This window comes from Melozone crissalis, unplaced genomic scaffold (assembly GCF_028551555.1).
Source record: "Melozone crissalis strain CALT ecotype California unplaced genomic scaffold, PUWL_Pcris_2 ptg000013l_1, whole genome shotgun sequence".
NCBI classification, from domain to species: Eukaryota; Metazoa; Chordata; class Aves; order Passeriformes; family Passerellidae; genus Melozone; species Melozone crissalis.
Genome location: NW_026535791.1, coordinates 53,595,387 through 53,622,383, shown reverse-complemented (window position 1 = coordinate 53,622,383; position 26,997 = coordinate 53,595,387). Strand labels below are relative to the sequence as shown.

Sequence of the window (26,997 nt, the reverse complement as noted above, 5' to 3'; positions counted from 1 at the left end):
GTGTTTAAGCTTTATCAGTTTAAAGAGTCGTTCTTTGTTAACTTGACACATTTTTTGTCTGAGATGAGCTCTGTAGAAATCACATGTGCAGTTGAATTAGCTTCTAGCAAGAAGACAGGTATAAGCTGATGACAGAAAGGGTGGCATTTAGTCAAGAAATGGTAAATGCTTTCATGACTATAACTGCCAATGGAGTTATAGTCTATGACAGAAAGGATGGGATTTAGTCAAGAAATGGTAAATGCTTTCATGACTACAACTGCCAATGAAGAATGCATCTTCACATCTAAATTGAAGATCAACCTTAAAAATTATTCCATTTACATACAGTTCTTCGACAGAAATTTATATTATCTGTTTTTATGCACGTGTGTTTGAGTAAGCTGTGTGTGCAAGATGGACAGCAGAGTGGAAAATCACCAGGACTCTGCATCCTCTGTATATTCCTATCCCAAAGATAGACAGAATGGAAGAAACATTAAAACAACATAAAAACAACAGTGAGAATGCAAAGTTTCCAGTAGACGTAATTTGACATAATTTTTGCTCAAATCTTACAGGAGAAAAAGCAGCAATGTAGCATATGACATCATACTCTCCTTGCCAGTTTTTTTGCATCCTGTGCTCATGGCTATTTCTCCATCTACACATAAATATTTTGGAGGAATAATTAAAAAAAATATTGCTGTGAGTATGCTGTTTATCTTTCCTGTGTATAAGCATTTAGAGAAAAGAGTGCTTTCCAAGGGATAGTGTAAAAAAAGAAGTAGGAAATAACAAACTTACTATGGCCTATGACAAGGAAAATCTTCAACCATGCATTTAAATATCGATCGTATTTTCAAAATGACAATACTAGTAAAATTTTCCCATATATATATTCTGATGCTTCTGCTCAAGCTTTAGGGACTAGCATTAAGGCTAGACTAAGAAAAGAAAGGAAGGAATAGGGTGAGACAAAAATTAGACTTGTTTGGCTTTAGTCTTAAATAATTAGGCACATTATTACAGTTGGTATGCAATATTTGTCTCTAATCACAGTTGCTTCTGTTATTCCAGCTATTTGAATACTCTACTGGGCACCAACCACACTTTGGCTGCTGCATGTGCATTTGAGACACTGGCAATGACACTGTTCTGATACCTTCAGCAGCCTGGTTCTGCATAGAAACTGTTGCTAAAACCTAAGCTGAAGCCTGGTTTGGGAGAGCACAAGAGCACAGCATTCATGCAATGTAGGAAAAGCTAACCCTTAAGTCCTGCCTTAAAGTTCTTCTTACCACATTGCATAAAAAAAAAAAAGGAAAAAAAAGGCGCCCTTTCCCCTCCGCAAAAGCACAACCCCCAGACTGAACACATGGATGTATTTTATATTTTAAGAGGAAATATGCTTATAGTGAGAGTGATCCATCTGGTATTTCTCCCCTGATTTACTTGCTCCTAAGTTTACTATATAATATATTCATGTGGGTGGCTTTCCACATCATCATCAGACCAAGCCTTCCTGCATGTTTTACACATTTGCCTTTCTTATATTTAGAATGCTTTTTAGCTCTGTTTTCCTTCCTGCATTTTCTTAAGCCAAGAAAGCTTCTATTCATGACCAACCATAAATACCACAGAAACAGAATAATTTTGATTAACTCAAGCAAACCTCTCTTGGCCACGGTGATCATGTGGACGGGCTGACAAGGTGCTGACTGAATGCGATGTGTGCATTGCATTGCGACGGGTTACATCACGAGTCCTAACATGATGTAACCCCACGCAGCATGATGTAAGCGTCGTGATACATTGGAGATTTAAAGAAACATCAGCATTCTCTTCTCTTCTCTCCCTCTGCTCATTTCCAGGAATGTACTGTCACTCATAGCCTAGCAGTTAATAACCAATTCCTTTTGTGAGTCTGTGAATCCACATCTTATTCTTATTCTTATTCTTATTCTTATTCTTATTCTTATTCTTATTCTTACTCTTATTCTTATTCTTATCCTTATTCTTCCAATTCTAAATCTTATCCTTACTTATAATAATAATTTTCTTTCTAATCATGCAGCCTCAATCCTTAAAAGAGGTGTTATTTTAAATCTATAAAAATATATAGGTCCAGTTGCTCTCTGTCAGTTATCATAGATTTCTGGTGAAAATTTAAAACAAAAGTAGTCAAGCTGTGTTTAAAAATGTTTCACAGGTCCGAAGGGTAAAATCTATTTATTCCAATTTTAAAATTGTGTAGCCAGACCATAGGTTGAAACACCTTTAATTTGTAATGCCAGTTGTATGTGGGCAGCTGTGCCAGGCTCATGCCTTTTAAAAAAAAAATATTTCTCGTAAAACTTGGTGCATTTTTTGCAACATCACTGCAGCTCTGAATCAGTTCAGCCTGTCTTCTGTGTGGATGTTAGGGTGCTTTGTCTTGTGACAGTGGCCTCCTATTACCATTACTGCTTTCAGGACAGACTTTTGTATGTTCCTTTTATTAGTGTCCATTCTGAAACTAAGTTAGCAGGCATATATACTGCAAATTTCAATTAACTTTAGAAACTGAAATGCAATTCTTTTATGTACTTGTGTACAAGTAATTGTGTGATTGGCTTTGATGCTTTGACAAAGTCTATTTTAAGAAAAATATGAAGCAGATGTAATTTTTTAAGTGTGAAGAGAATCCCACATTTTATTCCCTAATAAAATGATATTTCTTTTATGATTATAAAGATAAAACAGAGTATGATCAAATAATACAGTAAACTTTAAAGGTTGAATAAAATCAACAAGAACAAACCAACCCTTTTTGGAAAGTTAATTCTGGTATTCTCTGACCCCTTTGTGAGAACTAGGGACAGTAACTAGTCCTTCTTTGATCCTAATATCAATTTAGCATTTCACTGCTACCTCATCTTAAATAATTATGTTGTTATAAAAATCAGTTTTCTCCACAGCACCATTAAATACTGAGGCTGAAAGTGTTTTAGGACCACACAAAATATTTTTATTTTGTTTCTTTCTTTCAAGCTGTCGTCCTCTCATACATCAGAGTAAGGAATCCTGGTGGTGCAAGAGACTTCTGTGTGAGCTGAACTTCACTGTGATTTCTTGCTGGTGTGGTGATTGATCTATGCCATGAAACACACAATTCACCATCTCTGCCCCATAACTTTTATTGTGAACACAAATCAGTCCCGCTTATCTCAGTTAAATTACACATAACTGTGTGTTTTTCCTTTTTTTGAGTTGTTGGTGCCAGCTATATGGTGTAACTACTTAAATGCTAATAATAGTACCAAATGCTAATAAATATTTGGTATTTTATTGCAATATGTCTTTGCCACTTTTTTAAAGTATTTATTGGTTTTGAGTTGTTAAAAATTAATAGATTGTAAATATATTCAATTCTTTAAAGGAATTCAACACTGTTTTCACAGAAAATTTGGCTTACTCCATACATGAGCTCTGTAAAGGAACAATTCAGCATTCTTATAGTTCTTGTTATTTTTTCTGATCTCTGGGTGTAATTGAGGGTTCTAACAAATCTCTTCACATACAAAATAATTTTTGTCTTCCAGAAATATAGAGCACTGATGGAAAACTTTCTGCTAGATGCTGTGTAAAAAAGAATCTGGATATAAATGTATCATTCCTGATAAAACCTGCTATGCCTGGTTATTAATGTTGATGGACAATATTTCTGTATTTTCAGAATAATTTCCTGTTTTGCTTTAATATTCTGGGTGTTGCATTTGGCAATTTTTTTTAAGATTCTCATGGCTATGTCTAGAGCAATGCCTAAACTTTTTTCTCTGGAAGTTATGGATAATCTGGAATCTAACAGTCACTTATCTGGCTCCACTGTACATGACTATTAGTTTTTAAACATACTACGTAACAAGTATGTCCAGTTCTGTGCTGTTTTTTTTCTTATTCAGAAAGAAAAAAGGAGAAATAAGTACACCTTGTTAGAAATTGTCTCAAACTGGGGCAACCATTGCTTATCTGCATGGACTGCAGAGTGAATAGCTCATATTTCACAGGCATGTAGATATCTGTGCGACTTAAGTTAAAAGACATAGCTCTTTAAGTTTAATAAACAGAGCTCCCTAATTTCCCTACATTTATAAATTAATAAATTCAAATAAATCCCTAAATTTATAAATTATCTTTTAAGATATTAATATTCTTTCTAGCCTTAGCTCGTGTTGTTTCTGTGCCTAGCAAATTGTACAATATGATAATTCATCCTCTTTTCCAGATCATTAATAGAATATTAAACAACCTCAGATTAATATATGGAATATTTCACTAGACCATTAATCAGTTGTTAGTTTGAAAATTGACCTCTGGTTACAATATAAGATACCCTGTGTATCTTGTTTTTAATCCATGACATTACCTCTTTCTCTGTAAATAGTTATGTTCTCAATATCTCACGGAAAATGTTTTTGAAAGTTCCTTTGTGAAAACCTAAATAAATTTTATCAACTTTTTTTTTTAAATCAAGATTTCTAGCAGATAAAAGAGTGATGCTTTTTCTTTAAAGAGAGCTATGGATTATTTTCTGTGTGTGTATGTATATAAATGCTCTATGATGCTTCTAATAACTGATGCTTCTAACTTAGGCTACAGTAACTTTTTTTCTTGATTTAAATATCTATATTGTATATTCTTACTAATCTCTTATAGTAATTTATTTTATTAGATACTGAAGTACTTCACTGGCAAATCAACATTTTTATTCTCAACCCCTTTTTAGGAATAACATACTGGTTTATAATTAATGCATCTAGGGATGTAGGTGGTAGTAGTTATTCTTTCAACAGTTCAGTTTATCAAAATATTACTTGTTTAACACTCTTTTAGACATCTTTAATTCCTGACTGAGAGAAATGCATAATGCTTTATTGCTTCTTGTAAAACTAGACCTAGAGAAAAATACAGAATAGAACGAGGTGATATTAACAAGAATTGTCACAGAAATTGCAATAGCATTCAGTTAGTACTGAATGCTGAAAGATGGAGAATAACTGAAGAGAGCAAGAGATTGAATTAATTTTGATATTCTAGAGCGTTATCATGATAGACCCCAGCCAGCTCACTCACATGATCACTCATTCCTCCTGCAGTGGGATGAAGGATTGTATCAAAGGGTAAAAGTGAGAAAATTCATGGGTTGAAATAAGGAGTTTAATAGATAAAGCAAAAGCTGTGCACACAGGCAAAGCAAAACAAGGGATTCATTCACTGCTTCCCATGTGCAGGCAGTTGTTCAGCCATCCCTTGGAAAGCCAGGATCTATCACATGTAACAGCGACTTTGGAAGACAAATGTCACCACTGAACATCCCCCTGCCTTCCTCCTTCGTGCCCTGGTTTATATGCTGGGCATGAAGCCATGTGGTGGGGGTGTCCCTTGGGTCAGTTGGGGTCTTCTTTCCCTCACTGCGTCCCCTCCCAGCTCCTTGTGCATGCCCGGCCCTCGTGATGGTGGAGTAGGGTGGGGAGAGAGGCAGAAAAGGTCTTGACCATGCAAGCTGTGCTCAGCAATAGCTCAACATCCCTGTGGTACCAGCACTGTTTCCAGAACAAATCCAACATAACCCATGCAAGCTATGGGAAAGAAAATTATCTCTACCCCAACCAAAACAAGCAGAGGTAGTAAAGTATATATTGTGGGTAGTTAAGCAGTATCCTAGGGTAAAGTTATTGGACAAATTAAAACATAATGACACAAAAAAATGAGGGAGAAGAAGAATCAAAGTCGTGTAAGGAAAAGATAAGAACATCACTTTAGAAGGCTTAACTACTGTAAAGAAAAAGAATGGTGTCAGAGGATGCAAAAACACACAAAGGAAAGAAGGAAGAATTGGAAGAAAATAACTTGTCAGAGGATGTTGGTTTCTTGGTGTGAAAATCTGAAAGCTACTCTTGAGAGAGGGAACACTATCAATTACTTTAATGATCTTGTTTTTACCCTACTGCTGATATTAATGAATTTGAAATCTATTTTCAAAGGCAAGGGTCTGAATCACAAATTAAGGGTTGTTACTGGAATTGCTGCTTTTTACAGAAATCTGTAATAAGCTTCCAAAGGAAATTTATGTAGAGACCTGTGAAATGAGATACTAAAATGAAATGTGGTAAAGTCAATATGGGACAGAGAAGGGCAGTGCACTTTGATCATGAGGGAAGTTATATCAACAGAGTTAAAATATGGATGACAGCAGGGGTTTATTTTGAAATGCTAAAATGTAGAACGTTGTTTGCACAGAAGTCTATATGCAATTTTGTAGAATGTCCCATAATACATTTGTTGCCAGAATTATTAAACTTGTTCCAAACCGAATGTGTCATAGATTTTAGAAAACATGCAAAATAAAACCACAGCCCTCAGTAATGGTGAACGTGCTTGGTTTTATGCAGCCAAGGTTTTGATTTGCTTTCTGGGCTGCAAGCCCACACTGACATCTCATGTTCAATTTTTTCAACCCCCAGTATTCCAAAATCTTTCTCTTCAGGGCTGCTTCTCAATCCATTCTTTGCCAGTCTCTACTGATGCTGGAATGTCCAGACCTAGGTGCAGGACCTTGCACTTGGCCTTGTTGAATTTCGTGAGGATCACACTGGCTGACTGTTCAAGCCTGCCAAGGTCCCTCTGACTGGCAGCCCTTCTCTTCCATGTGCCAACTGTACCACACAGCTTGGTGCTGTCCACAAACTTATTGATAGTGCACTCAATCCTCCTGTGTCGTTGATAGAGATATTCCATACTATTGGTACTAATACAGACCCTTGAAGGGTTACTGCTTTCTACTTGGACTATTAGCTCTTGACTATTTTTTCAGCAGCCATGAAGTCAATTCTTAATCCATCTCAATAGGCCTTCCATCAAATGTTTATTGCCCGAATTTATCAGCAAGATTGTTGTATGGAACCATACAAAAGAGCTTTCAGAAGCAGAGATAGATGACATCCATAGCTTTTCCCTTATCCCATAAAAATCATGGAAAGAGACCGGATTAGTCAGGCATAGTGTGCTGGATGATTTTCTTTTCCTTTCTCCACTTTCTATGGCAAATTTTATCAGGGTTTACTGGTAAGAAGTAGGAAATTACCCACAGTGGTGCCTGAAAATCAAAACACAGCGCAAAGGACATTCTCAGATTTTTCCTCTGTTGCTAAAGGACCTAGGCATGAAAGCCTAAAAAGAGTGTGAGAACTTGGCAAATGTCACACAGACACACACATACAAGCACATACACTTACAGTGGAACTAATGTAATTTGCCTTTTGGCAGCGGTCCAGCTGAGGAACAGCTACTACAAAAATCACCTTTCACCTGGTGGTTTTGTTCCTTTCAAATTTTGCCTCAGGAGAAAAGCAGTTGGCAGAGACTGAGTGTTCCTCAGCGGGGAGGGGAGGGGGAGTTTAAAGGCACAGGTAAGTTCATTTGCTACACCAATGTGGTGTTTGTCAGGAGGCTTTGACCTTGGACAGGAGGTTTGGCTGGTGCCAGGAGGAAACTGACAGAATTTGATCACAGCAATCTGTTTTTACTGTGTTTTTACGTCTGATACCTTCTTCTTGTTGCCATACGTAGTAGGAAAGTTGGCTGTGGTGCCAGTTCTGGTTTGTTCGTGTAAGTGTATTTCAGCCCTGGTATGACTGACAGACTAACAACAGCATACAGGCAGGTATAATTTGGACTGATGTTGTGCCAATTTTACCTTCAGAAAACCTCGCTAAATCCTTTTGTCAATGACCTTCAAGAGAGTGCCAATTATAGTTAATTTCCTCAAAGAGATGATAGGTGTTTTAAATTGTAAATTGCACTGATTGAGAAAGGAAATATTCAGCTCTCTTCTGCAGCTGAATACAAATACAGAACAATTATTTTTTCGGTAGGACTTGAAGGTGCATATGACAACAAATAACATAAGCAAATCTACAATAACATTGCTTAAATAAATGAAAAGAAGGAAAACTTGACCTGTTCCTTTTCACAAGGACTACTTATATTTAGTCAAAGATGGCTGGAATTCAATTTCTCAGAAGTAGTTCCATTCATAAGCTGTATTATTTCACATCCAATTCCATGTAGTTCCTATATAATTTTTATAAAATGCAAAATTTAACTTGCCTTTCTTCAGATGAAATAGTAAATCATATCATACAATATTGATATTATATCATTTCATTATATTGTATTGTATCAACTGGCACATGCTATATAGTATTTACATCAAAAAGGGTTTTTTATGACTTGGTTTTAATTTCCTTCAGCTGTCAGATAATAATAATTGACAAGCCACTGTTATTCCTTTCTAAATTTTGAATAAAGCATGAGCCCCAGCACTGAAAGTACAAAATGTGAATTATTCCTGGAACATTGCAAAATGGAAAGCCAAAATGAGATACTGGAGTTCTCATCCAGTTTGTTTAATAGACAAAAGATTTTTCCACCAGCACAGATATATAATCCACAAATTATTCCAAATCAACTGATATTTTCAAATAATGGATTTTAGATGGATCAGATACTAGTGAGCTCAGTGCTGTGTTGCTGAATTATGAGTTTAAATCGTGATTCTGACCACCAGTTTTGAGGTTAGCTTAATACAATTAATAATTATATAGCATGCATGAATCAAAATGGTCTGTGTTCTTCTTTAATATTATAGATAAAATATCACAGCTTCATAATATACCCAAAACTAATGCTTGAAAGCAGTTAAACTGTAAATAATACAGAATGCTGCAGGTTTTGTCTGTGCTTTCCCCCTCCTCATCACTCTTCTCTAAAATCTTTCTGTGAAAACAAAAAAATCTTACCAAGTTGATGCCAAAAAGGTATTGCCAGTTGTTTGGGATAAAGACACTCATTTCTGTTTTGAAAAGTCATATACATTTTCAAAACTGAGTAATAATGAATAAAATATTTATATGAACTTAATATTCAATGTTCTATCTTTTTTTACACATCTGTTATTCAGTTCTAGGGAAAATCTTTTATGTATTTTGGGAAGTATTAGATTAATTAAATATTCATATTTCACATTGTAAAACTTTTCATCATATACAACTTAGATGTGATTTTCCCAGAAATAGCTACAGTATATTTTATTCCATCTTTTAAAATTACACTCTTTTTATTAGCAACTTAATTGTTTGGTAGTCGAATTGTTTAGTTGATTTGGTATTATTAATCCCAGTAAGATTTCATGCATTATTGTGTGTAGATGAAGATGTCATTAAAATGTAGTAGGAAAAACCTAAAAACATGGCTATATGCTAAAATCAAGCCAAACCAACCAACCAAAAAAATCCCAAAAACCTTTTATCTCCATTGGATGTCTCATATGGACCTTCTATTTACCTGTAACTAACACTCCCAAGATTTCCAAATAAAAACTAAGGGGTCAAAGATCCAGTAAACATCAAAATATGGTGCCAAACAATTATCTATCACAATGGAATAAAATTACAGTTTCACAGGATCCCCTGGCATAACAAACCCAATTACTCTCTGAATCCTCCAAAGGAAACCACAAATTGAACTAGTCTTCAAAATGAAGAATTAAATAGCTGCATCAAATAATTAGATGTTTTCTTAAGAGTTGATTATTCAGTTCACAGCTTCCAGTGGTGCCTACAAATGCCCAAAGGGAGAATTTGCACAAACAGCTTCACCAAATAGAGCGTGTGCTTGCAGTGTTCAGTTGTCTGCAAAGAGGGCAAATTCACAGTCATTGTAAATGGCACACAGGTACTTCTCTTAAGTTTATTTGAAAGTAATCACCCTTTTGTTATAGGTAGTATTAAGTCAACATTAGTGAATTCTTTGCAAATTCTTTGCAAATTCTACTTGTCTACACTAAGTAGAATGTAGGAGCATCTAGGCTTGGGAATTTTGGCTAATAATAAATGTTGAATTATCTTCTAATTTAGAAGTTGTATACATTATTGACAACTTAATTGCAGTGTACTCATCATGCCAACAACCTTTTTCCATGCTGCAGCTAATTGCACTCAGCTCTTGTCTTGCTCTCACTGACTTGACAGTACAGTATTAATATATTCTGAACAATCTTTGCAGTGGGATTTATATATGGCCTTGTGCACCAGCAGAGCACAGGGAACTGAGCAGTCCCTGACTTAGGCCAAGCATTACTCAGTAACAACTGAAACATCTGTGTGTTATCAACATAATTCTCATACTAAATTCAAAATACCACACTGTACAAGTTACTATGAAGAAAATTAATTCCATCCCAGCTGAATCTAGGACACAGCTTTACTACATTCACACTTTCACAAGTGCATCACTTCAGCAGAGAAATGTCATATCTTTGAGGTCACTGCTATGCTTTCATACTGACAGTCTTTCAGCTGATGCACAGAAAAATATGTGCTTCTTTTAGAATTAATATAACTATATGATAGTTTTATGGTTTTAATTAGTCTTTCATTATTGAATCAGTAAGCATTGCAGGCTTAGTCCAGTTTTCCATCAAATGAAGCAGATTCAGTTACACTGGAAGTGCAAGAAACACTCCTCATATCTCTTGGAGGTCACTGAAAGGATAGGCTTCACAATGCCCTCTTTCTTTTGAACCATTATGGATTGTTTTGTCAAAGTAATGCAGTATATTTAGAAGATAGTAAATTCTAGTTATGGTGTAACTTGCATAACAAAAACCCCTATAAAAACTATTAGTGAATTGATCTGCCTACCTCATTTCTATTTTATGACTCCTCTAAAATAATGATACTTTTACTAATACTAATATGAATGAAAACAATATGTTTAATGTTAATTCAAAAGACTTAAAAATTATTATTCTTGGTAATTTTTATTCAGAACAATTTTAGGAAATAAAAAGTGTGCCAAAATGAATTGACAAGGGTTAAAATATAAAATCTAGTCATTTTATAAATTCTTTTCCAGAAAAAATAAATAAAATCTAAGTAAATGCAAATATTTTTGGAAAAAGAAATAACATTTAGGTGTGTTTCTTCCAGGAACTATACAATGTGTGTGCTACAAGTTTCAGTGTTTATATTCATCATAAATATATTTTTAACAGTCTTCTTAAAATACATTGCTTACTTTCCAAAAATGTATAAGTATAGTGAAAAAAACTTTTTATGTAACTGAAACCTATAGGCAACATAGAGTACAGAGCTGAGGTAATATAACAATCCCATATTTTTTATGCAACCTCTTTTTCAACCTCAGAATTTTTCTTTTTCGACAGGTTTTTTATTTGTCCTCTAAAACTATTTGAAAAAGCTTGTGAAACTGCATTTTCTTTTTGATTTAATCCTCCCTAATGCATGGAACACACAAAACTGTGTGGATTTCAGCTGATCTTCCTTACAGTCCATCCAATTATGGATATCAAACAAAATTGTCCTTTAATGCCCTTTTCTTAAAAAGGAACATTTCCTGGATATTCAACAACATTTATGTGTTTTCTCTGGAATCCCAATAATTTTTGTGTGTTGCAGCTGGAGTGATTAAGAGCATGAATTCAATTGTATTGTATGTTCCTTAGTTAAATGTTGCTGCTTTACAGAGCTAGCACTTGCAACCCAAATGGTTTTGTTTTGTTGTTGTTAATGGCATTAGAATAATGGCTACTTTAATAGTGTGTCTTCTGCTATTCAGTGATAATATAGGAATTAAAACAAAACTAAACACATTTCATTCAGTCAAATTGAAGGAAATTTCTGAGCTTTCATTGAATTTCACATGGAAAACTACGTAGAACACTAGGTCTAAGTCTTCGTATTATTCAGGAGAGAGATGGCATCTAATTGATGGCTAAGGACTGCACTGAAATAATCAAATATGGGTGTTTGCTGGAGTTATGCACATTACTGATGTATTATAACTTAATTTAGACATGATTATGGGAAAGGAGTGCCAGAATATAAAAGTGGTTTCTTTCTGGAAGCTGATTAGCTGTATAGGGATTTTTCATGTGCATTTATGTGTATATATTTGCTTACATGTGTACACCCACATACAGTTACACACACATATTGAAATTATTCAGTAAGTAGTTAAGAATAATATTTATTTAAATCTAGGCAATATGAATATATTTTTATTTCTTTAATTAAATGAACAGACTTCCAAACAGCAGATATGTGGATACATTGCCTGCCTCTATGGTCTTTCCTTAACATAGGGCATCCACAGTCAATTCTATGTCACTTTAACAAGCTGAAATTCTAGACAATCATTTTCCTTCACTCTGTTTGAAGTGTCAAATGCCTCATTTGAGCTTTCTTCAGCTGCCAAATAAGAAGTTCTTGTTACAACTATAAAGGCAGCTGGAGAGCCTTGGCCATAGGGATGAGCCAGGTACAGTGTTACGGCAGCCAAACTGCACCAGTGATGGAACCCTTATTTTGGGCATGAAATGTGTCAAGTCTTGCATGCTAGGTGAGACTCAAAGCAAAGTTTTCCAACCAATCTTAGGATAAATGCTGAAAGGAAATTTTGTTTGACTGATGCTCTCTTGAGACTGTAATGAACTGTTGACTTGACCTGATTGTAAAACTATAATAGTTTTCATGGGATAGGAAAACAAGAGCTTTAGAGTTCTATTAAAATGGCTTCATAAATAAGACATACCACTGAGATAATGTCTATTAAAATCTTTATTAATTTGGTTTGAGCTGGAAATTTCCAGAAGGTTAAGCATGTGCTATGTGATACTGAGAGGTCATACAACTGATAATGATTTCTGAAAACTGAGCCCTTTTCCAAATTTAAATGGGGTCAAAAGGTATGTGACAGAGGGAGCAATTGCAAATAAAATGCAAGGAAATGGCATCAGCTTAAGCAGTTGTGGATGATTTTTTGCTGCCATTAGAGGCTTCAGAGTGAATACCTAATATGTAAGCGTGGTATACTGCATGCATGGGACCTGCCTCTATTACATATATGTGATTCATATTGTCTGAATAGGGGAAGATGCAGCATAAATTGTCAATACAACTGGGACAACTCACAAAACCAGAAAATTTGCTTCTGAATGAGATTTTTGTTCATTATGCAAAGGAAATGTGAGCCAGAGGACATGCTTACAGCAGGGTGACTTCTTAATTTCTGATAGATTTGTGCATGGCATTGGAACAAATCTGGGAATACAAGGTGACTGCACATGCATAGATAAATGAAATAAAATACTTTTTAATAGTTTATTAACACATTGATCATTGTTTCAAAATCAAAACCTTTTAGAGATGTTTTCTGACTTAATGTTTGCAACTGCATTGCTTAGAGTGCTTCTTACAGGGAAAAAACATAGCCCCCATGAAATCCTTCTTTGTTAATACGATATTGGCTGGAGCTCTTTTCAAAACCACACACACACATATATACATATATATATGAAAAAGAAGCAGTTTCTGACAGACAAAAATCCTTTGCAAAAGAGGCTTGACAAAGTTCAGTAATACATTACAGCTTGCTCTTTTCTCTCAGCAGTGAATGGAATTGTAGGACAAATGGAAAGAGATCACCTGGCCTTTAAAATATGCGTTACAAAGTCACATCTTTTTCTAGTAATTGTCATTAACAATAAAGTTTTTTTCTAAAACACAGTGAACTTTATGCAAATGTATTCTTCAGTAAAGCTATGCTATCTACAGCATATTTAACATATGTAATTAAGTAGTTCCTAGCCTTGACCGTTTGGGAAAAAAATTTCCATCCTAATTATATTTTGAAATATTTTTCTGCTACTTTTCAGTATTATGAAAAGTGAAACACAAACTTTGCAAACAAGGAACTCTGGTCAAACACCAGGTTAGTCAATAGAGATGCTCAGAGAATTCAGTCTTTACTGTACTAGATCATTACCACTACTTCTGGATCCTGGGTTACTGTTGAAATTTACCTTGTTTAATGTGGGATGCATGAGTAAACAGTTCTCAGACTGCAGATGGGGCAAATCCTATAATACAGTGATTATGTTTATTTGGTGTATGGGAACTGAAGGTTAAAATTGCTGCTCCTGTGATTTGGGATAAGGAGAATGTGAGATATGGAGAAAAAATTGGCCCAACCCTGAACACTCACAAAAGAAGCCCCAAAGCAGAGGGAAGTGTTGATCTGTGGGACAATCAGCTGTTGCAGGCAGACAATGAGAGCAATGGGAGTTTCTGAGTTATAATTCCATTCAGTCTCCGAGATTAATGCAACCTTAAACTAACCTTAGAGGCATAGTGAATTTTTTTTATCTTATGACAGGGATTATCATCTTTTTTCAGAAGTCTAAGGACAAATGAATTGACATTTTGAATAAAAAAACGACAACATGGTTGGAAAATTCAAATTTTTGCTCTCTGTGTGAGATAGTCTGAGAACAAATGTCATTGTTGGAATTATTTCAGTAGCTCCAAAAGCACCTAAAATACTTAGGAGCATTGCTTAGAAAAATCACGTGAACCTTTCAAAAATATAAACTTCCAGAAACATACTAATACATGCTGACAGTATCACCCACATGGCTTGTATCAGAAATAGTGTGGCCAGCAGGACCAGGACAATGAAGGTCCCCCTGTACTCAGCACTGGTGAGGCTGCACCTCAAATCCTGTGCTCATTTCTGGGTCCCTCACTGCAAGGAGAACATTGAGGCACTGGGATGCTCTGTTATTGCAGGACAGCAGGGATGGGGGAGCATCTGGCCACAAGTGTGAGGAGCAAATGAGGGAGCTGGAGTTGTTTAATTTGAAGAATATGAAGCTCAGGGAAAATTTTATCACTCTGTAACTACCTGAAAGGAGTTTGTAGCCAGCTGGGGGTTAGTCTCTTTTTCCAAGAAACAAGGCATTGGGTGAGAGGAAACGGCCTCAGGTTTCACCAGCAGGGGTTTAAATTGGATATTGGGAAAAACTTCTTCATGGAAAGGATGGTCAGGCATTAGAACAGTCTGTCCAGGGAAGTTGTTGAGTCACCATCCCTGGAGGTATTTAAAAGATGGTACTTAGGGCCACAGTTGGACTTGATCTTTTTCAGCCTTAACAATTGCATGATTTTATGGCTGGTATGCATGATATGAAAAAAGTCCAATGTGATAGGAGCGCAGAAACTTGGCTTGAGAACTCATTGATGCAATCCATCTTACCAGATCTCAAAATGAATATAAAATCCTCTCAAACTCAAGAACTTAGTTACAAAAGTGTATTCCAATTGCCAATAGGAAAATGGTTGTTTCACAGCATGTAGGAGAAAAAGCATTCCCACTAACATTGTAAATAAATACATACTAAGTTATAGTAATTTCTTCTGGAAATTGATTACAACATGATATTTTACATCTTTGAAGAACAAAAATTGAATAAGAGGTGTTTCAATTATTACAGATAACCTTATGTCACATAGCTTGTTAGGTGATACATCTAATAGCATGATGTGAGCACATTTTCCAAATTCTCATTACACTTGCATTGATTTTATCAGAAGAACACTGACCCATTCTCTTTAATGTGTTTCCCACACTGGGAAGCACATTAAAGAGAAAATCTTTGCATTATGTTATTGATATGTGCATTGAAGATTTTGGGGTGAGATAGTACCCAAACTAAAGTGTTCTGGGACACAACTACTTCTTTCACTCAAAAATACGTGAAATAGAGATTACAGTCCTTATAACTGTACACACAGCTTTTTTCTACAGGTACTGCATATATGGGATCACACTGATTTTGATATTTTTTAGTTCATACAAATAAAAAATATGTGGCAGTTGATTTTATATTTGCCATATGATGATCATATTTTTTATCAAACAATTGAAAGACCACCTCCCTGGGGAAACTAGTATTGAACTTTGTTATGTATGTTCAAACGTGTGTCTATATGTATTCATTGCCTATAAATAACTATTTCTCATATATATTTTACATGAATCAAAAATAGTTTAAGGGTAAGGTTGAGTACTTAGTTTATTTAAATACAAAATTAACCTTATTTGTGTATCACCTGAGAAAGTATTGCACCGTCATTGGGCTATAAGTAATTTGAAACAATACTGAATAAAAGGACCATACATAGATGGAGGCAGAGATTGTGAAAAGGATTACTTTCCTTTATTTTGAAAGTAAATAGGGATTGGAGAACATCTGTATTTCATTGACAGAGATATTTTACTTAGTTAATTATGTACTGGATATATATAATGAATCCACAGGTGTATTGGATAAACAATATCTTTTGTACAACAGCATTGAAGATGGAGACTTTATGAGGAGATAGAGTATCAGTCCCTGCTTTTCACATTTTTGCTCACTAATCATCATCACTGCATACATAGTGGCAGTGCTTCCAGAAAATGTCTGTAGAAAATGTGTACCCAGAAGACAAATAAACTAGTACACTAATCCCAAAAGTGTATATATTAAAAAATCTTAAATGCTTTAGTAATGATGATAGTATTGTGTCTTACAATAATGGACTAAGATTTAATTGAAGTTTTGGATTTTAAGGTATATAAATATAGTTAACAGTGAAATTTAAATGGGAAAATAAAAGGAGTAAATAATATTTATTTAAATATGATATATCTGTTACAAATTTAAACTTCATACATAAACAAGGTAAAGTATGCTGTTCTTTTTCATCATGTATTGAAAAGACACTTCAAAATAAAGAAAATTCAAGAAAATAATGATTAGCATGCTTAGACCATTTTATTTCTTTAGTAGCTATGTTAATTTCTAAGTTAAATTATAGCTTGAGTTTCCTATTCGTGTTTCACTCTTTATCAAGTAACCATTTACATTACAGAGGGCTACTTGCTATGGGAATAAGCACAGTGTTATAGAATGCTTGGATAGCTTGGTGTATTTTTGGTTTTTTAGCCACAAAACAGAAGTATTGCCCAAGGATGGGGATGGTGAAAACTATGTTTATTTCCTTTTGCTCCCATAAGTACAGGCTGTGACACGTATGAGCATAAATGTTTGTGTGTGTGTGCCTGTGTGTGTGTGCATGTGTACACCTCAAAAGTATTTTAAGAAAGTATGTTGAATACAAATTAAAACATATTTTTCCCTAAATTGTCTAATAAAGAAATGCAAGCTCTTTATCATGGTAAGTAAATGTTTTCAGTCAATTTCTAGGTTTTTCTAAAGAGCATGAGAGGAGGTATATTTTCAACAAAGGCTGGTTTTGGACCGATTTCATGAATAGACATTGACTTAACTCTGTTTCACTTTTGTTTACAGCCTTCTTTTAAATATATTTTTGCTCATATGGAAAACAAGATTAAATTATAAGGAGGTCTTTATGGTTTGTCTTGGTCAAATCAAGTTGTGTAAAACTCAAACAATCATTTTATTTGCATTATTTCTATCCAAAATTCAACTTGTGGCTATTTCTTAATAAATTGTAATGACGATGAATAAAATGTTAAGTTATTTAAGAAAGTAAGTCAAGGCATTATTTCCTCAAGGTTACAGAACAGAAAAAAAAAATTGCATTTCTTATGTAAAACATAATTTTGTAATTTTTAACATACTTTTTTGGTTTATATTATTCTTTTTTAATAGCACATTAATTTGATTTTTTTTGAAAAAATCACTTTTAACTAAAGTACTGCATTGTCACAGAATATGATACATTTTTTCAAATATTTTCAATTTGTTCTTCTTGACATTTTATGTTTATGTGCAGTTTGCATCTTTTTTGTTTTTCAATTTCAAATGTAACAGATTTTGACATTTTTGTTACATTTTTTGTACTAGTGGTTTTTTTCTTTTTGAGAACCTGCTGGTTTTGAATTCTCTTTTTTCCCTTTATTCTCCTCCTCAATATGAACACAGGAGCCAACACAAAGAAAAGCGCAGATGATATAACCAGTAATGATCGTGGTGAAGATGAAGGTATTTTTTGTTTTTTCAAAGCCTGACCCTGATGCATGAACATAAACTTTTCAATTTTTGTTATAATAAGAATGAATATTGTTATTATTATTGCTGTTATTTCAACATGATTTTTAGTCCCTTATTTGCAGAAGCTCACATCAGTGTGCTTCTTTATTTTCTTCTTTAGAATTTGCTTTGATTGTTTTTCTTTTTAAAATCTAAATTAGCATATAGATGACTGCAGTTCCTCCGTGACATAAGTGTAAAATTTATTCCTAAATATGTGTGAAGTGAGTAACATAAATGTTATTTGAAACCACATATTTTTCCCCTCTATTCTTTCTTTAGGCTGAGAAAATGGAATTTAAAAACATGCATGTGCTCTTTTCCCTCCTACACATTTTGTATATTCACTTGTTTGAAATTCATGAAAAAACTCACATATATCCTTCCTTTCACTTCCACTGTTTCCCCAGTGCACATGCTGTACATTGATACAGTTGAACTGTGCTTTGTCTTTGCTATTTTTATTTACTTATTTGTATTTTTTTCTCACAGGATGTGGTTTATTTCAGGACACAAAAATAAAGGAAGCTGTTGATGTTGCTTTATTGTGTTTTTCCTGTAATCAGCTAGCCTCTGAGACACATTCATTCGGACTCTGACCACATTCCCACTGAAATCAGTAACAATCATTTTCATTGACTTCTTTCAAAGTTGCACTGGGTTTCCTGAAAGGAAATGCTAAAAGTTCACAGTGAAATACCCCAAAAAAGTTTTAGATGGAAACAATTTTTTTTCTTGCCTTGACGCAACAAATCTATTTAGGATGCACCAAAATAGAAAGAAGTCATGAAATCTTCCTCTATTCTCACCCTTCCTTTTTATTAAAGTTACATTGTCAGCTTACATGTATTTACCAAATAAAGAAAAAAACATTTTCATATTAAATGAGAAGACAAAAATCCTGGATAATTTGTTGGTCTGGCTTCAAAGCAACATCTTTACTAATCCTCTCAGGCTTGGCCAATCCAAAGTGTTATTCCATGTCTTTTTTCCTGGTTTTTTTTTTTTTTTTTTTTCCATCTGACATAATTTCAAATAACTTGGAAACATATGTCCTCTCTCTTTCCCTTAAAATCTTACACACTGCAGTGATGATACTATCACCTCTTTTCCTGGGAGTTCAGGACTATTGTACCTACACTGTCTGTTTATAAAATACCATAATAAAAATCTCAGGTCTTTGATTCACACTGATTGCCCTCTACTCCACTACCTTCACTGCTGAATTACACTTTTTCTTACAACAGAGAAATACTGTGCAGAGTACTCTAGAATTACTCTGTTGCTTTCTGATTGTCAGTTTCCTATTTCTGTGCAACACAGGCTTTTTCAAACGATGGTATTATCATTTCTATACCAAATTCTGAAGTTAATTTTAAAGTAAAGGACAAATAACAGACAAAACCAAAGTTGCTTTAAAGATAAATACTAGATTATGAACACATAATCACTCAACCTTTTTAAAAATTGATAAAATGTTAGGATTTCATGATTAACAAAGGTATCCATTTTAGATCTAAGCATCTAAGCATAAAGCATTGAGCTAATTTCCTTTATGTTGAAAATAATAATGTTCACATTGAAGAGGAAGGGGAAACCTTCTATTGACTTCATCAGTGAAAGATTCAACCCTGAGGTAGAATAAAGTAATAAGAAAAGATTAAATGCAAACAAATCGTGCCATGAGATTTTGGGGAGAGAAGGGAAAGGTAGTTCAGCAACACAAATAATTGTGTTAAATAATTGCTGCTTTCAGGTTCTTTGAGATCTTAGCTGTGCCTTCAGAGAAGAAGCAATTTTATATACTTTGCTGGAAATGCTGACAATAAAAATAAAATAAATCAATCTACTAGAATGCACCTCATTGCTTTAAATGATCTGTTTAATTGCTGAACTACTCTTATCGTCACAACAATTAAAAAGATCTTATCACAAAATCTTTTGTTCTGCTGCTCAAGTATGACGTGTAAAATACAACATGTAAGGATATTTCTTTTCCTGGAAGGGAGGCAGAATCAATTACAAGCCTTAAACTCCGACAAATGGACAGGTGTATATTGCAGCCTGGACATTCCTGAACTCAGCTGGAAATTTGTCATATTTAAGGTGTACGCAGGAATAAAGCAAAAGTGGGACACAGGAATATGATAGTCAAAATTTACCTTTAAATATGCTCTAATTAATTCCACATATATAAAACACTGACTATCTGGTTCCTCATTGGCAATCACATTTTTTATCTCAGTATTTCCTAATCTGCCTAAGGTGAGGGAGGATGTTTGGAAGCTTTTCAAATGTAGATCCCATCCCTCACCTGTAGGTATTTAGCTCAGCTTTTCCTTTGTCTGCAATCCTTCTCCACTCTTCAATATATGCCTATCCAAAAGATTTTTTTCAAAACCTGGTTGAATAATCAGAGCCTCTGCTTTTCCTTGTATGTTGTGCTGTATAATTGAAAGAAGTGCTCTGATTCCATGCAGATAGACTGAATTATTTATAGAAGATTTGTACATCTAATGGTAGCTTTCTGAATTGCCTTCTACCTCATAGAGGAGCTTAACCTCTCATCACAATGTTTTGTAGCAAACATAAATTTCAGATTTAGGTATTCTGAATCATCACTGGCACCAAGAGCTGAACTTTTTAGATTAACCTTCTCCCAAATATACCCCAATCACTGATAAGCACATCTTTATAACTCACTATTACATATGTAATATCAATTTCATTTAACTTTCTTTTAGAATTTTTTAAAGTTTTGTCAATTTCATTGAACTTTCTTTTATAGACCCAGCTGTTTATTTTTTTAAAGTAGCCAGGAATTTTCTACCTATACAAAAGATCATCCATTAACTCAAGTTTGTTCTTTGAGGCTTAGCTGCTACTAGACCAGGAAAAGTGCAACACAAAATACATAATTTGATTTAAATACAAAAAATGTGTGCCATAAATTCACATAAATCCTCTCTGTTAACTCCAAGGCTGTTTAAAAGAAAGAACAGACTGCTATGTTTTCTTCTACCAGAGCAGTTAGAGTTTTTGCTATTATTTCTTACTGAACTATTTGGAATATAATTTCAATAATTATGTCCCACAAGAAATGGGAAAGTATGGATCCTTACTATAATTATATTATTATATGCACAGATATTTCTAAATTGGTATATTTTTGAAACTGAGTATTCTAAAGAAACCAGGATTATTTCATAATTTGTTTTTTTAGGCTTTAAGACATTTCCATTAAAACTAAATTTCCTGTAATACTGAATGCATTAGAAGTGAGACCATTTCAGAGGAAATAGTATTTGAAATTTTAAATTATAAATATTACGCTTGTAGGATGGTCCTGAAATGTGTGAGCTAGTGAGTATAGGGGTGGTGACATTGAAAACATAAGTAATTAAGACTATTGTAAGCACTATTAAAAATTGCTAATGCCATTTTCCTTATGTTTTTATTGCTTTATTGTGTTTTCCTTACTTGAATTTTTTCAGACATTCATGATCAGAACAGCAAGAAACCCGTTATGGTCTACATCCATGGTGGATCTTACATGGAGGGTACTGGAAATATGATTGATGGCAGCATTCTTGCAAGTTATGGAAATGTCATTGTTATCACTATCAATTACAGGCTGGGGGTTTTAGGTAAGTGACTCTTTTCTTCATAGAAATATTTACACAGAAATATTTGATTCCTGAATTTTTCCATTGATCAATCATAGATATTTGGCTCAGTTTTGATTTTAAAACAGAACAATCTCAATGATGGATTTTGAATTCTGTCCATTTTTAAATGGAAACTGGGCTAAACTACATTATTTTTGACAACTGCCTTCACTTTAAAAAGAAATGGACTGGAAATGTATAATGTTTTGATAACTGGTATCTTTTTCTTAAATAATTTCTATTCCATGTTTAAAACAAAAAGGAAGAAGAAAGTCAATCAAGAATGAGTCCTCATGGTTTTAAAACAGTTGGCAATGGCAAGAAGAAGGAAAGTGTTACTATTTATCTGTATTTACTATTTAAATGTATTTACTAATTTTGTGTGCCAATTGATTTTTAGAGATACATACAAAAAATAAAGGTCATATACACTGAAGGAATTTGTGTTGTGGGTAATAAGCAATCAAGAGGTTTTAAGAAGTACAGTGACATTATCTTCAAAAAGATCAGAAACTCCATAATCATGGTGCATAGCATGTACCAAACTTTTGTTCAAAATAAGGTTTATTTATTTTTTGAGGTTCTGCTTTTCCATAGAAAAAATAAAATCTAAAAAATGACAGGAAATGGCAGACATTAGAAATATTTGTTATCTTAGTGAAAAAGCTTATAGTTTGTATAGAACAGAATACAAAATGCTCAAATGCTCATATTTCTGGCATTTTAGATACACAAGCTAAAATACAGTAATTTTATTTGTGTGTCTTTTTACAAGGACTTTTGATCTTGTTTTTTTTTAATAGCAAAGCTGATCTATTTTCATAGTAGGTAGTGATTTGGAAAACAGAAGTCTTCTCTTGCTGAACTATCTGTTCATGCTGTTCATGTTTTTCAACAACTTAATAGTTCATCAGAGTACTGAGATTTCTTTTTGTCCCTGATTTTGATTATTCATTAAATAGAAACGAGTATTTTTTTCTATGATTGAAAGAGATTTAAATTTAAACCCAGAAATATAAAAAGATATCTTGGTGTATTTATGCATGCAGTATTGGTACTCAGAAACACCCAAACAAACAAACAAAAAATAAACAAAAAACCAACCAAACAAACAAAAGGACAAAAAAGGAAGAACTGAAGACACAAGAAAACAAATTGCAGTTTTGGTTTTTGTCAAACAACATATATAGCCAGAATCTTGGTAGTTTTTCATCTGTAAAAAAGATTATTTAATGCATCTCTTTAAAAAGTTTTCTCTTGGTTTCTTACAACTAACATTGTTGAAGGATACAGATGAGCGTAAACCACTATAAGTGGTTTAAAATGTGTCATTGCCTCTCTGTATTTTATAAATCTAAAGGGAAAAGTGCAATATTTTCATTGGTGAACTCCTATTTTATGTATTTAAATTGAAAACAAAGAAAAAAGAAGAAAGAGTCAGAATGCTGTTTTTTTTAATTGTGCAATTCAGGCAAAAAGGCACAAAACAGGGACATTTATAGGAGAAAGAGAAAAGTAACAGTGGTCAGGATTTTAAATGGATTAGGAAAAATACATATGTGTATTGACATTAAATATTGCTTCTCAACAGTGGCAAATGTAACTTTCAAGACACTAAGGAATTTATTCTTTATTACAAAATTCTATGTTTGAATTAGAAAAACAGAAGATATTCAGAAAATGTGTATACACTTAAAAATCAGAGGAGATCTGTTTTATGAACATATTTGCATTTTTTTCCTCTGGGGTAAAATGTAAATTTGATCATTGAGAGCTCATTAGGCTCTCCCTGGACATTGGAAAATATTAGGTGAATTCCATGTATTTTTGCTTCATGAGTTAAAAAAAAAATATGAAAAAGAAAGCACAAAATTCTTCAGAAAAACAGCCACGTGTAAAACAAACATGACTATTCATAAGAGTTTAAAAAGTAATGTTAATTTATGACATATGATTTGAATACTAACAATATTTGTATCCTTTTCTTCTAGTCTGGGTAACTGGAGGCCATATTTCTGTAAATCTGGTGTGTTTCAATGGTGTTTGATTTGAAAGTGCATATACAAGGTCACATACAGACCTGTTGTTAATGACAGAGATGTGTAATTCTATCACTATTATCTCACCCTGTAATGAAGGAATAGACATCTAATTTATCACAGTACTGAATTGCTGGAGATGCTTAATTCCTCTGGAAAATTCACTTGAATGGACAAGAATACTGAATCTTATACTCTCCATAAATGTTAGTACTGTTCTTGAGGCACATTATTTTTCTTTCGGTCTACAGTGTGTCATTAATAGCAGTGGATAGAAAAAGTATTAGGACCACACAGATGACTACTGGATGATGTTACTCAGACAGATCATAACACTAAGAAAAGTTTTGGGTTCAAAAGGACCTTCCAAGACCATCCACTCCAACCCTGAAGCCATGGGAAGGGACACTGGTTACATCAGGTAGCTCAAAGCTCAATCCAACCTGAGCTTGAACACTTCCAACAGTGAAGCATCTATAACTTCTCTAGGCAACCTGTTCCAGTGTCTCCCCACACTCATAATATTTTTTTTTCCCCTGTCCTGCCACTGTGGGCTTGATTAAACGTTTCTCCATCTTTCTTGTGACCACCCTTCATATATTGCAAGGCTCCAATAAGGTCTCCTAGAAGCATTTTCTTCTCCAGATTGAACAGTCTCAGTTAAGCTTTTCTGACCATTTCTGTGGCCCTCCTCTGGACCTTCCTTAACAGATCCGTGGCTTTCTTTTTCTGGTCTCTACGAGAGTAGAGGGACAGGATCACCTCCATCACTGCTGGCCACACTGTTTTTGATGCAGCCCAGGATGTGGTTAGTTTTCTGCACTGCAAGTGCATATTGCTGTCTCTTGTCCAGTATTTTCATCCACCATTATCCCTAAGTCATCTCATTCATCTGTCTGTAAAATACTGGAGTTTCTTCCAATGGTGGTACAGGACCTTGCACTTGGCTTTGTTGATCTCGAGGTTCCCGCTGGTCCAGTTTTCAAGCCTTTCAAAGTCCTTCTGCATGGCATCCCTTCTCTCTAGTACATCAAGTACAATACTCATCTTCGTGAAGTCCACACACTTCCTGATGGTGCACTTAATCCCACTGTCTATGTCCTTAATGAAGGTATTAAATGGCATTGGTCCCAGTGTGAACCCTAAGGGACACCACTGGTAATTACTTTGCACTTGGATATTTAGTTGTTGACTGCAAGTTTTGAGTACATGGCCATTCAGCCAGTTCATTATCCATCCAACAGTCTATCCATAAAATTCATATTTCTTTAATTTATTGTCAAGAATGTTATAGGGGATTTAAAAAAATTTCTTAAAAGCATCCAGGCAGATAACATCCAGTCAATAACATTGATTGCTCTTTGCTTGCTACTGATGGAGTCACATTATTGTATATGGCCTGTCATTATTGTAGCTAAGCCAGACACGACTTGCCCTTGGTGAAGCCATGATGCTGTCTGTAGTCAAATTTCTGTCTTGCATATGCTTCAGTATAACTTCCATAAGGACCTGTTCTGTGATCTTATTGGGCATGGAGGGGAAGCTGACTGGTCAGTACTTCCCAGGATCCCCCTAAGTATCCTTCTTAAAACAGATGTGATATCCCCTCAGTCACTGGGGCCTTCCTCAGGTTCTCTGGTTTTTCCAATATGGTGGAAATTGGCTTAGTGTCTGCATCTTTTATTTCCCTCAAGAGTTTTTGTTGGATCCCATGGACTTCTGTATGCTCAGGTTCCTCAGGTGATCTGAAAACTGATCTACTACAATGGTGGAGATTTAATTCCCCCAATCTCTGCCTGAAAATTTGGGGATTTGACAGATGTAGGAAGAGAGATTACCAGTGAAAACTGAGAAGGAAAAAAAATGTTTTAGTAGCTCAGACTTCTCCATGGCATTTTTCAATAGTTCTCTTTTCTTATTTATTGTGTGAAGTACATCTTCCTTTTCTGAGCAACATATCTGTGAAAGCCCTTCTAGCCAGTCTTCATATTCCTTGCCTAATTCAGCTCCAGCTGCACCTTAGTTTTTCTAATCCCTTCCCTATATATCTGGACAGCATCTTTATCTTCTTCTTAGGATATATGTCCCTGTTTCCACTTCCCCAAAGTATGGCTACAACCGAGAAATTAAAAATTCTGGTGTAAAGTAAATGAAAAGACAGACGTCTGAGTCAGAAAAGACACTTTTTTAATGTAGATGTAACATCATGACATTCAGAGCTATAAAACCTTTTTAACTGAATAGTAGAGACAAATATTTTCATGTCTATCTTTTCTCCTTGCATATGGGTAAAATATAAGTCTTTAGATTGTGCACTGAACAATATGTATCTGTAACTCTAAAAATACCTCCTGTCTTAGAGGACTGCAGAGATGCTCTGGGAATAATTTCCTCACCTCTCTCTTTCTCTCTTAACTAAACATCCCAAAAAAGCAGACAGATTGGCCCAAGGCTTTCCAACATTTCAATTCTCTCTCTCTCCTTTGAGTTCTAGAATTTCCTCTAATTTATAGATCCCCAACAATGCATGCAGCAATAATATGAGTTGTTATTTAGATGGCCATATTTTCCCTTTATGTATAAACATGCATTTATCAAAATGCATTTCATGGATAGGATACTTTTGGGACAATAAAAAAAATAAATTACATTTGCCTTCTACTTATTGTAGTGTGCACTGTTTGAGGGGTGCTGTGGTGCTGAGTTTAATTACTTGTACTCTTCAAGGCTTGTGAGGATGCTGCCCCTGCCCTGCTAGGCAGTTTCTGCTTTTACTCATACCTCACCACAGTGACGACTGAAGATGCTACTGGAGCTACAGGAAGCTGCTAAGTTGTCCCAGTGTGAGGCAGTGCTCCTGTGTACTGAAAAATTCAATACTGTAAAACACAGAAGTACTAAATCCCATGGTGGTCCCCAACCCTCACTACATGCTTTGAGCATTGTGTAACTTTTTATTATACATGTAAGGTTTTCAAAAACTGAGTTGAATTTTCAAAATTACAAAGCTATTTGGAGAGTTATCTATCAAAAATAATAGAAATTTATGAGAGTGGGAGGAAAAATAGATATCCTAATTAAAAGTGTGCTGTAGTGTTACCAAATATTGAATGGTTTGAATAAGCTGGCTCACTCAATCTAGATACTGCTCAATTCCTCTTTATTGTCTACATTCTTAGTCTTTTTGGATATGCTTTTAGAAGTAGCAACATCTTTCCAACACAGCTATAAGCACTCTTTTAGTGCCTTTTCCAGGATTATGTTGGCAGGAAAAATACAAAAGAGGGATTTATTTTTAGTGTTGTTTTACAGAGACACGACCTGAATCATCCATCTCATGGTGATA

At 34.4% G+C, this 26,997-nt stretch overlaps 1 protein-coding gene across 2 annotated transcripts in view; it reads left to right on the top strand.

Moving 5' to 3' along the window:
• The window catches only part of NLGN4X (neuroligin 4 X-linked), a 160,630-nt gene that overhangs the window by 75,615 nt on the left and 58,018 nt on the right, over nucleotides 1-26,997 (top strand). Inside the window, exons 4-5 of one of the 2 annotated variants that reach the window (XM_054271439.1) lie at nucleotides 17,837-17,896; nucleotides 21,439-21,591. In XM_054271439.1, the coding sequence (XP_054127414.1) occupies nucleotides 17,837-17,896; nucleotides 21,439-21,591 (213 nt within the window). The remainder of the gene's footprint in view (nucleotides 1-17,836; nucleotides 17,897-21,438; nucleotides 21,592-26,997) is intronic. The other variant, XM_054271442.1, reaches the window with a different exon arrangement.